A 12,686-nucleotide genomic window follows, 5' to 3' on the forward strand; every position below is an offset into this window, starting at 1 on the left:
GAAGTTTCTTCAACATCATGTGATCATCATCAAATACCATCGATAAAATATTATTTTAGTCTTCTAATATTTGAGTTGAATTTTAATTTAACCTCTAAGATTTTAAATATTTTATTTCAGTCTTAAATTTTTAAACGTTCTATTTTAGTTTCAAAAAAAATTTTAAATGAGTTTAATATTGTTCTACCATTAAATTTGACACAAATAATTCACATATTAAAGAATCAATAACATTTAATTTTAGTATGTAAGTAAAACTAATATACCAATAATTATTAATATAAAAATTTTTACTTTAATTTTAAAATACGTTGACGATTGATTATTGTTAGAATATGGAGAGCGAGTTTTGTATAAAAAAAATTGAGAAAAAGAAATATTATAAGAATGTTTGATTGTGTTTTTTAACACATAAAAAAATATATAACTTAACTAATAATGTTATTAACGTTTATAGTACTTATTTTGTTAACTATTAATATCAAATTTAGTGGTAAGATAATATTAAATTTGTTTAAAATTTTCTAAAACAAAAATAAAATGTTTAAAACGTTAAGAATCAAACTAAAATTTGAACTTCAGTACCAAAATAGTATTTTATTCCATATTATTATTTGTCTTCTAGAATGGTTTGAAGCAGTCAAATTCAAAGATCATTGTTGTTAAGTGGGAAGCTTTGATATTTGCTTTGATTTGATTTTATTGGAACCTTCACTTAGTGCGAAAATTACTTTATTATAGATTTTATATTGGTTTTCCCTTCATTAATTATCCAATTGTTTCAGTAAATTATATTCTACCGATTTGTCAATTTTATTACGAAAGTTAACTACTTCAATTCAATTGGAATAAGTTCAAAAGATATTAAGTTTCATAAAAATTATTTATTTGTAAGTCTCTTTAAAGCCCAGACACCAGAAAATTAGTATTTATAATTTATTAAAGGGCAAAAATGCCAATTTAATTAATCCCAGACTATTGAAAATACATTGGCCCACCTCCACTTTTGATCGAACTATACTTCTTGAATATAAATCTAGATATCTGAGTACAAATGGTAGTAATTATTTATCCAAAAACAAAACGTAAGTTGTTTTAGGCGTAGAAGCACATAAATAATAGTTTAGCGAACAAGAGTTAATAGATAGCTAGTGTAAGCTAATCTTTTATTATTTTATATTAATATATATTCTTTTGATGTGTTAGTAAAAATTTTATTAATAGACTTTTTGTTATGTAAGTTTCTATATTGTTATGTACTAATCTTTGACTCAGCTTAATTTTTTGAGATTTTTTTATTTGAAAAATTAGTTAGGTAAAAAATAAAAAAAATAACTAATTTTTTAAAAGAAAAATGTGCACTGCACGCGATAATTTTACTTTTTATTTTTTCATCTAAAAAGATCGATCGTTATTTTTATTAAAAAATATTATTTACCATAACATGACCTTTAAAAAAGAGTTAGAGACAAAGACAAAGAGATAGTGTGACTTGTGACGAAGTGGAAATAGAGGTGATCGTGGGTGCGACAGTAGTATGGTGAAGAAAGGTGATAGTAAGGTTGAGGAGGAGATGACATTGCTGTTGATGAAAGAAATGGTGTACTAATTGCTGAAGAAGAGAAAGGAGGGAGGAGAGAGAACGTTAGATGATGAAGATAGTTATAACAGGGATAATTAGCAAAAAAATATTTTGATCAACTTCGATTATCAAAAAATTTTATAAAAGCATAAAATTAAATTTTATTTTAACGAAGACATGGAGACTCGAATCCGTAATCTCTTAAGTGAGTATGGAGAGACTATACCATTTAAGTTATAACTAATTGGCAAATTAAATTTTATTTTAAACTATAGAAATTGGTGAAAGAGAGGCTTGATGAGTCCATATTTTACGATATATTTTGGTTCGATATGAGTGAATTTCATCACATAAACTCACATTTATTCACTTAAATAGCATGCTTTTGAGATTTCTTCTTAAATTGTATTGGAAAAGTGAAAATATGCTCTTTTGTGTTTAATTTAGTCAATTTTTTCACTTTAATTCTATTTGGTGTCTTAATGTATTTGTTAAGTGATTTTAGATTTCTAAGATAAGTATGGGTTGAAGAACTGAGGAAAAGATCATGCAAAAGGGAAGAATTCAAGAAATGAAAGATTTGGAAAGCTGTCAATCCTGACCTCTCTGTACTAAATTGGTCATAACTTGAGCTATAGAGGTCCAAATGAGGCGGTTTCAGCAACATTAGAAAGCTACCGTCCGGGGCTTCAAAATGATATGCAATTTGCTATAGTGGACATAAGTTTAAGCGTGCGTATGCACAGGTACTTGTGCGTACGTACAAGTCAGGATTTAGCATGTGTTCGGACGCATAGGTCCCTGCACGTGGCCCCATTAATGGCAAATCGTTGGGGGTGAATTCTGGGCCCCAAAAACCCAATCCAACTTATTTTTTGAAGCTATTTAAGGCCAAATTAAAGAAGGATGAAGGTGGGAGGACAATTAGGTTTAGCTTTTATGATGTTTTCTCTTAGTTTCTAGAGAGAGAAACTCCCCCCTCTCTCTAGAATTAGGGTTTATTAGTTTAATTTCTCTTTAATTTCTGTCTTTAATTCTTGTTTTAGTGTAATTTCCTCTATGTTTTCATGTTCCTTCATCTTGTTCTTCTTCATTTCTCTTGTTATTTCCTTTATTTTGTCATTTTTTATGTTTATGCACACTTTTGTTATTTTAATTTCAATTAATGCAAATTTATGTTTTCATGTCATTTATTGCTTTCTCTAGTTGTCATTGTTATTTTCTTGTTTTGGTAGCATTAGAATTTATTTTATTACAATTTAATATTATTTTATTTTCATGCACACCAAGTGTTTGATAAAATGCTTGGCTTAGTTTTTATTTAGTTTTTCTTCACTCTTGGCTTGAAATTGTTTACTTTGGTGATCCTTGAGTCATTGATGTCCATTCTTGTTTGATACATTAGAGTAGTTAGTTGATTTGGTCTCCCTTGACATTATGTGACCCATTAGTGTTGACATAGGACTTAGGGATTGAAATCAACTATGCCTATTTGACTTATCTTCGATGTAAGGTTCACTAAGTAGGATTAACTCTTCATAATCATCATATGTTGTGGTCAATGCCTAGGATAGGTAACCTTAGCTCTCAATTACTTGCCAAGAGATTTTCTTGCATTTGAAGTTTCCTTTTCATGCATTTTATTGCTTTTGACTTTTATTGCTTTTGACTTTTAATTTCTTGCATGTTAAGTTTCACACTCTTGGTTGAGAAATTGGATGTTTGGGTGAAATTGAGTTGTGGATGTCCTTTCCGCATTGTGTGAGAATAGTTAATTGCTTTGATTTCTATTGACGCTAGTCTTTCACTAAGTAATTAGTGAGTTGACTAGGACTTATGGATTGAGATCAATTACACCCTTCTGACTAATTCTCAAGGAGGATTCACTAGTTTGGATTGATTCCACATAATTTTCATGTTTGTGGTCCACAACTAGAATAGGAATCCCTAATTACCCAATTCTTGCCAAGAGTCCTTTTTAGCACTTAATTTCTATTTTCATTACCTTTACTTGCCTTCATTTAATTTCTTGCATGTTAAGTTACCTTCTTGCATATTTACATTTCTTGCTATTTACATTTTCGTGCCATCATCCAAACCCCTTGATCTCATAGCCAATAATATGACACTTAATTGCAATTCCTAGGGAGAACGACCTGGGATTTAAAACTCCCGGTTTATATTTGGTTTGAATTGTGATAACATTTGATTGATGGTCAATTTGTTGGGTTAGGACTATACTTACAACGTCGATTCCATTTTGATAATCAAATTCCTAACCTATGCTTTTGGCCATCGTCAAATTTGGCGCCGTTGCCGAAGAGTTGCAATGGTGTATGTTTTTGGCTATTGTAAATATGTTAATATGTAAATAGATTATTTTTGATTGATTGTACATATGTTGCTTACTTGTTTTTTGGATTTTGTGAATATGTTAGTATGTGAATATGTTGCTTTTTGTTTGCTATTGTAAATATGCTTGTCTTGTTTACTTTTTGTTTTTCTTGTTGTGAGGTCATATCTTGTTGGACACTCCATTCAAACTTGGTGCAATCAATTAGGAATTGTGGAGATTCTAGCATTGTTGGAAGCTCCATGATGAATACAAGCACAAGTCTCCATTAAAGCTCTCCATAAGTCTAACTTAAAGACAATAAATGAAAGTGCTAGGTGGGAGACACCCACCATGGTAACACCTTTCTAACCCCCTCTTTGTAAATGGCTTAGGTATAGTTTAATTTCAATCTTAATTGATTAGATTTTGGTTTAGATTATGTGTTTTTGATGAATAATATATTTTGGGGTTGAAAAACTATTTTGGACATCAAGTTTGATGCCTTAGAGCACTAAATTTTTTTTAGAAAAACAGAGCATGTGCATGCACACATGCTTGTGCGTACGCACAAAACCCCCATTTTCCCATTCTGTGTGCGCGCACCGACCTGTGCGTGCGCACACTAGCTTGCACCTCTTCTGGTGGGAGCATTCGTACACCTTGTGTGGTCGCACCCTCTACTTTTTGCCTCTTGTGCGTGCGCATGGACCTATGTACATACGCACAGACGGCGTGATAGCTGGCAATTATGACACTTCATGTTAAAAAAAAAATAACCTACCTGTGCGTGCGCATAGCTCTGTGCGCACGCGCAACCTTTGGAACCCCCTCTGCTCGCAGCACACACTCCCCTTGTGCGTGGGAACACCCCCTCATCTCCCTTCTGTGCACGCGCACAAGATCTTGGGCGTACGCACAGGTCGCGGTGCTCTTTCTGTTCGCAGCGCCCGCACGCTGTTGTGCGCGCGCACAACCGTATTTTCCACCTAGTGTGCGTACGCACACATGCCTGTGCGTACCCACGTCCCTGTTTTCTCACCTCTACACTTTTTTTCTTCTCTTCTATCTACTTCTTCTCTTCTTCTTTCTTCCACCCCTCTCTTCTCTTGATTTGCCCTCTTCTCTACTTGCTCTACTTGTTTTGTTTGCATTTTATTTTTATTTTAGTAATTATATTAGTTTTTATTTAGTTATTGTTAATTGAATAAGTTGCAATTGTTTGCTTGATGTTGATTAGGTTGCTTCTTACTTAAGTTTTAGTGTAATTGTTGATGAATATGTGCACTGAGCATCAAAACCTTGTTTAATTGCCTAGTTGAATTGTGAGTTTGATTCATATGTTGTAGCTACCATATGCATTAGACTTTATCCTTATGTGGCATTTTGAATTGTGCACTTTTACTTTAGTGAATTGAATTGATTTTCTTGTTCATCATGGTTTTTAAGTCAATATAATCACATCACGAGGTCCTTGTTTCTTGTTAATGTTTTGCATTTGTTTGAGTTGACTTGACTTTATTCCTATCAAGACTTGTTACTTTTTGTAACAAACACCTTAACCATGTGATTATTTGATTTTTCCTAAGAATGAATAAGTAATTTTCTTTTTATCATTGCATTGGTTATTATTTGTTGTGCTGTTATATCAATTTTGCTCGTTCAATTGAATAACTTTAATATTCAATAATTCCTACATTCAATTCACTATTGATTGTTGTTGCCTAAGTTTGTACGTGCTTAAATGTTTCTCATCCATTGCTGGCATCTTAGGCCATTTAGTTGAGGAACTCATGCTTACTTTTTCATTGTGTGGATGTCACGTTAGCCGGCCGTTGTGTGTATTCCATATCACTATGCAAAATTCCTTAATTAGATGCTTATTTACTCTCTCCTTTACCCTTTTTGTGTTACTTGCCCTATGATTTCTAATTATACTTTATTCATTCTTTTTGAGGATGAGACGTGAGGCAAGGAGCCGGGAGAGAAGGAGGACACTGAGGAAGGATATGTCGAGCATACATTGGACTTGGCAATTTTCACACAACCCGAGTCCCCGCATCCGCCAACCAAAGGTGGAGCTCGTGAGAGACATTCTCCCCGGATTACGTTTGTGCACGGAGGACCGTGCAACGCTTAAGTGTGGGGGAGGATTCGTCATTTTAGGGCGTAAACTTTCTTTTCCGAACACTTTGCACTTTATTTTTATTTCTTTTTATCATGTTTCTTGTAGATATTTAGAGTGCTTTTGATTGTTGCATTGCATTTTCTTCTAGTATATATATCTTAGCTTATGCATAGTTTATTTCTAGTTATTGTATGTTGCATTTTTGCATCCTTTTCTTAGTATATATTTTATAGATAGAAGTTGTGATTGGATAATGTGAATAGTATAGTACCTAGTTCAATCTTGTCCTAATTGTTCATGTTAATTTTTTCTTGTTGAAAATTAGGAAGAGAACTAGAAAAATTTTGAAAAAATTACATCCATCACATCATACATACATATAGGAAATAATTTTGGTGAAAAACAACAAAGATTTCCAAGAATTTTTGTATAGGGCATTCTATTGCAATGATTGGAAAATTGTTCTTTTTAACTTGCTTGAATAATTTTTATGGAACATAGAAGAGAGAAAGAACAAAATACCTTGTGAGTTTTTGAGATTGAATGAGTGGTTACACCTCTTAACCACTAATTTTGTTCCTTGTGTGTTATATATCCTTCTATGATTGTGATCTTGGTTTCGCTTGATTCTTTATTTCCGATGTTTGATGTTTTGAATGAATTTAGCATGATTGAGGTCTTTTTGAATCAAACTCGCTCACCCATATGGACCTACCCTTGCATCTACCTTTGTTAACCCCTTTTGAGTTTTTTAATCCCCTTTGTTCTAATTGTTAGCACATCACAACCCTAAGCGAAAAACCATGAATTACCTTGAATTGTATCTTTGATTAGCTTAGGTTGAGGAATGCGTGTCATTTAAGTGTGGGAAAAATTTTGGAAAACATTGGTAGAGAAAAATTTTGTTTTGGGTAATTCTTAAAAAAATTTGAAAAATAGGTGCACATTCATGTTTCAATTTACTTTAACCATATGCATTTGTCATAGAAAAAAAAAGAGAGAGTGGAATAGAAAAGAAGAAAAAAAATGAAATGAAAGAAAAAAAGAGAAAATATAGTAATAAGATGGGACAAAGGTTGTCCCAAAGAAAAGAAAAAAATGAATAAGAAATGCATATGTGTTTTGAATAAAAACTAAGGCATAAATGTACGCGGAAAGAAGTAATGGGTGGTTAGAATGTATTTTTTTGTGGTTTGGTTGATATATGTTGAGTGAGATACTTGAGCTAATCAAAGATCCAATTTTTTAGTTCACTTAGCCATATCTACCCCACCTTAACCTTAACCCCATTACAACCCTAATAAGTCCTCATGATAATTGCATTCATGCATCACATGGTTGTTGATTGTTACATGAAAAGCAAAACCTTGAAAGCATGATTGGAGGAGACTTGAGTGAATTGACCCCTAGACACCGAGTGATTAGAGTGTATACACACCTAGTGAGGGTTCGATCACTCAACTCTATGTTTCCACACTTCTTATCATGCATTCTTGCAAGTTGCTTCTTTTTGATGAGTTAAATCAATTCTTTGGATTTTGATTACATTGAGCTACTTCTTTGCTTAGCCCTATATGTCTATATACTTGCTTGGGAATTTAATTGTTTGTTTTTTCCAATTCAACAGGATACTATAGTATATATAGGCATATATAGTATATACATACTTGTATACATATAGATAGTTGCATTCAATAAGATGTTTACCCCTTCATTCATCTCCTTTGGTTGTGTTTAGCATGAGAACATGCTATTGTTTAAGTGTGGGGGAATTGATGAGTCCATATTTTAGGATATATTTTGGTTTGATTTGAGTGAATTTTATCACATCAACCTACATTTATTCACCTAAATAGCATGGCTTTTGAGATTTCTTCCTAAATTGTATTGGAAAAGTGAAAACATGCAAACTTGTGCTTAATTTAGTCAATTTTATTCACTTTAATCCCATTTGGTGCCTTGATGTATTTGTTAAGTGATTTCAGGTTTTCAAGGCAAGTATGGGTTGAAGAAGTGAGGAAAAGAGCATGCAAAAGGGAAGAATTCAAGAAATAAAAGATTTGGAAAGCTGTCAATCCTGACCTCTCTATACTAAATTGGCCATAACTTGAGATACAGAGGTCCAAATGAGGCGGTTCAAGCGGCATTGGAAAGCTAACGTCTGGGGCCTTCAAAATGATATGAAATTTGCTATAGTGGACATAACTTTAGGCATGCATACGCAAAGGTACTTATGCGTACGCACAAGTCAGGATTTAGCATGTGTGCAGATGCACACATCTGTGCGTCCGCACAGGTCCTTGCACGTGACCTCATTAATGGCAAATCGCTCGGGGCGAATTCTGGGACCCAAAACCCAATTCAACTCATTTTTTGAAGCTATTTATGGCCAAATTAAAGAAGGATGAAGGGAGGGCAATTAGGTTTAGCTTTTATGATGTTTTCTTTTAGTTTCTAGAGAGAGAAGCTCCCCCCCTTTCTCTAGAATTAGGGTTTATTAGTTTAATTTCTCTTAAGTTTTTGTCTTTAATTTTTGTTTTAGTGTAATTTCCTTTATGTTTTCATGTTCCTTCATCTTGTTCTTCTTCATTTCTCTTGTTATTTCCTTTATTTTGTCATTTTTATGTTTATGCACACTTTTGTTATTTTAATTCCAATTAATGCAAATTTATATTTCCATGTCATTTATTGCTTTCTCTAGTTGTCATTGTTATTTTTTTTGCTTTGGTAGTATTAGAATTTATTTTATTGCAATTTAATATTATTTTATTTTCATGCGCACCAAGTATTTGATAAAATGCTTGGCTTAGTTTTTACTTAGTTTTTTTTCACTTTTGGCTTGAAATTGTTGACTTTGGTGATCCTTGAGTCATTGATGTCCATTCTTGTTTGATACATTAGAGTAGTTAGTTGATTTGGTCTCCCTTGACACTATGTGACCCCTTAGTGTTGACATAGGACTTAGGGATTGAAATCAACTATGCCTATTTGACTTATCTTCGATGTAAGGTTCACTAAGTAGGATTAACTCTTCATAATCATCATATGTTGTGGTCAATGCCTAGGATAGGTAACCTTAGCTCTCAATTACTTGCCAAGAGGTTTTCTTGCATTTTAAGTTTCCTTTCCATGCATTTTATTGCTTTTGACTTTTAATTTCTTACATGTTAAGTTTTCACACTCTTGGTTGAGAAATTGGATGTTTGGGTGGAATTCAGTTGTGGATGTCCTTTCCGCGTTGTGTGAGAATAGTTAATTACTTTGGTTTCTATTGACGTTAGTCTTTCACTAAGTAATTAGTGAGTTGACTATGACTTATGGATTGAGATCAATTACACCCTTTTGACTAATTCTCAATGAGGATTTACTAGTTTGAATTAATTCCACACAATTGCCATGTTTGTGGTCCACAACTAGGAGAGAAATCCCTAATTACCCAATTCTTGCCAAGAGTCCTTTTTAGCACTTAATTTCTATTTTCATTGCCTTTACTTGCCTTCATTTAATTTCTTGCATGTTAAGTTACCTTCTTGCATATTTACATTTCTTGCTATTTACATTTCCGTGCAATCATCAAAACCCCCTTGATCTCATAGCCAATAATATGACACTTAATTGCAATTCCTAGGGAGAACGACCTGGGATTTAAAACTCCCGGTTTATATTTGGTTTTAATTGTGATAACATTTGATTGATGGTCGATTTGTTGGGTTAGGACTATACTTACAATGCCGATTCCATTTTGATAATCAAATTTCTAACCTATGCTTTTAGCCATCGTCAAGGCTTCACTCTCATCAAACACTGTTAGATGAGTCTCAGAACAAAGAAAGATAGAATGGACAAAGAGAAGGAGGTGAGAAGAGAGATGGTTCTAAAGAGAGAGAGAGAGAAAGGAAGAAAAGTAAACAGAGTACCAATATTGAAAAATGGGGCTGAATGAATTTTCAAAGAAAAAGTTAAAAAATACCCTAATAGCTATTGTATATATATGTACATAATAACAATAATTGAATAACTGATTTGCCGAGGCATTAGGGGTAACAAACCAAATGCCAACTAGCGCATAATTAGCAACTTATGACTCAAATTACATCCTCCCGCAAACTATGGATGTGGATGTTTAGAAGTCCTAGTTTGGAAAGATTAATCGCAAAAGAACCCAGTGGCAAAGCTTTTGTCAGAAAATCTGTGAGCTGATTGGATGAGGAGACTGGAATCAAGTGAGTGAGACCGGAAAGGTGCTAATTCCGAGCAGTGTGGCAATCCACCTCGATATACTTTGTGCGTTCGTGAAAAATAGGATTAGTGGCAATGTGAATAGCGAATCTACTGTCACAAAAGTGAGTAATGGGCTCCGTTAAGGGCAATCCATGTTCGTGCATGATGAAAGACAGTCATTGAGCTTGGCAAGTAGCCAATGCCAAGGCTCGATATTCTGCCTCGAAGGAGGATCTAGCGACGACACTTTGTTTCTTACTCTTCCAACTAATTAAGGAACTTCCAAGATAGAAGCAGTGGCCAGTGATAGACTTTCGAGTATCTGCACATGTTGCCCAATCGGCATCAGCAAAACCAGTGAGCTTGAGGTCATTGTCTGCTGAAAAGAAAACACCAATGGACGAGCATCCTTTTAAGTATTTTAACACACGGAAAGCTGCCCGCATGTGCTCATCAGTTGGGCAATCAATGAACTGACTAAGTTGCCCCACAGCATAAGCAATGTTTGGCCTTGTATTAGTTAGGTATAATAGTCTTCCAACGAGCTGCCGATAAGGAGTGCGATCAGGTAAAGCAATGCCACTATCTCTTGACAATTTGGAAGTACAAGTGTAATCCATATGCGTGCTAACAGGTTTGCAATATAAGTACCCAAAATCTTTGAAGATGTAAAGCGCATATTTCCTCTGACATATGTGAATTTCTTTGGAGGATCTAGCCACTTCCATTCCTAAGAAATACTTTAAATCACCCAAATCTTTGATTTTAAACCGCAGATCAAGTAACCTTTTGATTCTCTCAATTTCATCCAAGTCACCACCAGTCAAAACAAGGTCATCAACATAAACCATAATGATGGTAACCCCCTGAGGAGTGATTTTTGTATATACAGAATGATCTGATTGAGATTTGGTGAAGCCCGCAGTGGTGAGAGTTTCAGTCAACTTTAAGTTCATTGTCGACTCGCTTGTCTCAAGCCATAAAGAGATTTTTGAAGTTTACAAACTGAACCTGATTGTACATCCGGATGATCGAGCCCAAGAGGAAGTTTCATGTATACTTCCTCATTCAAATCACCGTGAAGGAAAGCAGTGTTAACGTCTAACTACTTGATGTGCCACTGCTTGGCCGCAGCTAAGGCCAATACAATTCTCAAGGTTGTCATGTGAACCACTGGACTGAATTTGTCTATAAAATCAACTCCTTCTATTTGGGTAAACCCTTTTGCTACAAGCCTGGCCTTGTAGCGTTCAACGGTACTATCAGGGTGAAGTTTCATCCGAAACACCCACTTGCAACCTATAGATTTCTTACCAGCAGGGAGTTTTATGATGCACCCAGTTTGATTTTGCTTCAAAGCCTCCAATTCACTATGAATGGCCTCTCTGCAACAAGGATGAACAATTGCTTCCTTATAATTGCTAGGCACAACAGTTGTAGCAACAGCCAAAGAAAAGGACTTGTGTTTGGGACTAAGTATATCATATGACATATATTGTGATATCGGGTACCTGCAAAGAAAATTGACAATAGATGTTGTAGCATGTATCTTACAATGGTAGTCCTTAAGGTATGTTGGCATTTTCTTTATTCTTGAAGATTTTGTTACTTTAATTGGGGGTGTTTGTGTGTTTAATGAAGAGTTGTGCGCTAGCTGAGGTGTGAATAATGCATGAGTAGTTTGTGATGCATGTGATGAAATGGGACTCGAGAGATAGTTGTCCCTACTTGTAATGTTTGGAGATGCAGCTTGTGCAGGATTGGACAGCAAAGGGTGCCACAAGTTAGTAGTGTCATCAATAAAAGGGTCAAAGGTATCTTGATGCAAGTTGGATGCAAATTGAGGTTGGTCATGTCCATGAGAATGATCAAAAATCACAGAATATGGAAAGCAATCCTCATAGAAGACAACATTTTTTGAAATAAAAATGTTTCTAGAATTCAAATAAAAAATAGTATTAAGGTATTTTTTAACTTTTTCTTTGAGAATTCATTCAGCCCCCCTTTTCAATATTGGCTCTCTGTTTAATTTTCTTCCTTTCTCTCTCTCTCTCGAACCATCTCTCTTCTCACCTCCTTCTCTTTATCCATTCTTTCTTTCTTTGTTCTTAGACTCATTTAACAGTGTTTGATGAGAGTGAACCATCTCTTTCACCAATTTCTACATGGTGCAGTGAGCATAGAGGAGAGGTGAATCTCCGATTAAGGAGACTGAGGACAGAAGGCTCAGGGTTTGACGTTGCAACAGATTTATCGATTCTCACTTGTGGCCTCTCACTTCTCTGTTCTTTCGAAGAAAATATGCAAGTTCTCAACTATTTCAATTCTCGATCCTTGAATTTCAATTTTCAATTCTTGACCAGTAATGGCTGATAATCAAGAAGCAAGTTCTAATCCATTAGATGCTCAGTCAATTGCAACTT

The 12,686-nt window shown here is 34.4% G+C and overlaps 2 protein-coding genes across 2 annotated transcripts; both read right to left on the reverse strand.

Moving 5' to 3' along the window:
* Positions 1 to 10,439: 10,439 nt before the first annotated feature.
* LOC112709148 (uncharacterized mitochondrial protein AtMg00810-like) lies at positions 10,440 to 11,219 on the reverse strand. The gene has a single exon (XM_025761044.1). It carries the CDS (start codon positions 11,217 to 11,219, stop codon positions 10,440 to 10,442), a length of 780 nt encoding a protein of 259 aa, XP_025616829.1.
* Positions 11,220 to 11,368: 149 nt separating this feature from the next.
* Positions 11,369 to 11,845, reverse strand: LOC112709147 (uncharacterized mitochondrial protein AtMg00820-like). The gene has a single exon (XM_025761043.2). The coding sequence runs from the start codon at positions 11,843 to 11,845 to the stop codon at positions 11,369 to 11,371; it is 477 nt and encodes a 158-aa protein (XP_025616828.2).
* Positions 11,846 to 12,686: the final 841 nt, after the last annotated feature.

Source organism: Arachis hypogaea, chromosome 9 (genome assembly GCF_003086295.3).
Source record: "Arachis hypogaea cultivar Tifrunner chromosome 9, arahy.Tifrunner.gnm2.J5K5, whole genome shotgun sequence".
In the NCBI taxonomy this organism is placed as follows: Eukaryota; Viridiplantae; Streptophyta; class Magnoliopsida; order Fabales; family Fabaceae; genus Arachis; species Arachis hypogaea.

Coding starts and splice junctions, on each gene's coding strand:
- LOC112709147 (XM_025761043.2), bottom strand. CDS start 11,845: ATGCCAACATACCTTAAGGACTACCATTGTAAGATACATGCTACAACA.
- LOC112709148 (XM_025761044.1), bottom strand. CDS start 11,219: ATGAACTTAAAGTTGACTGAAACTCTCACCACTGCGGGCTTCACCAAA.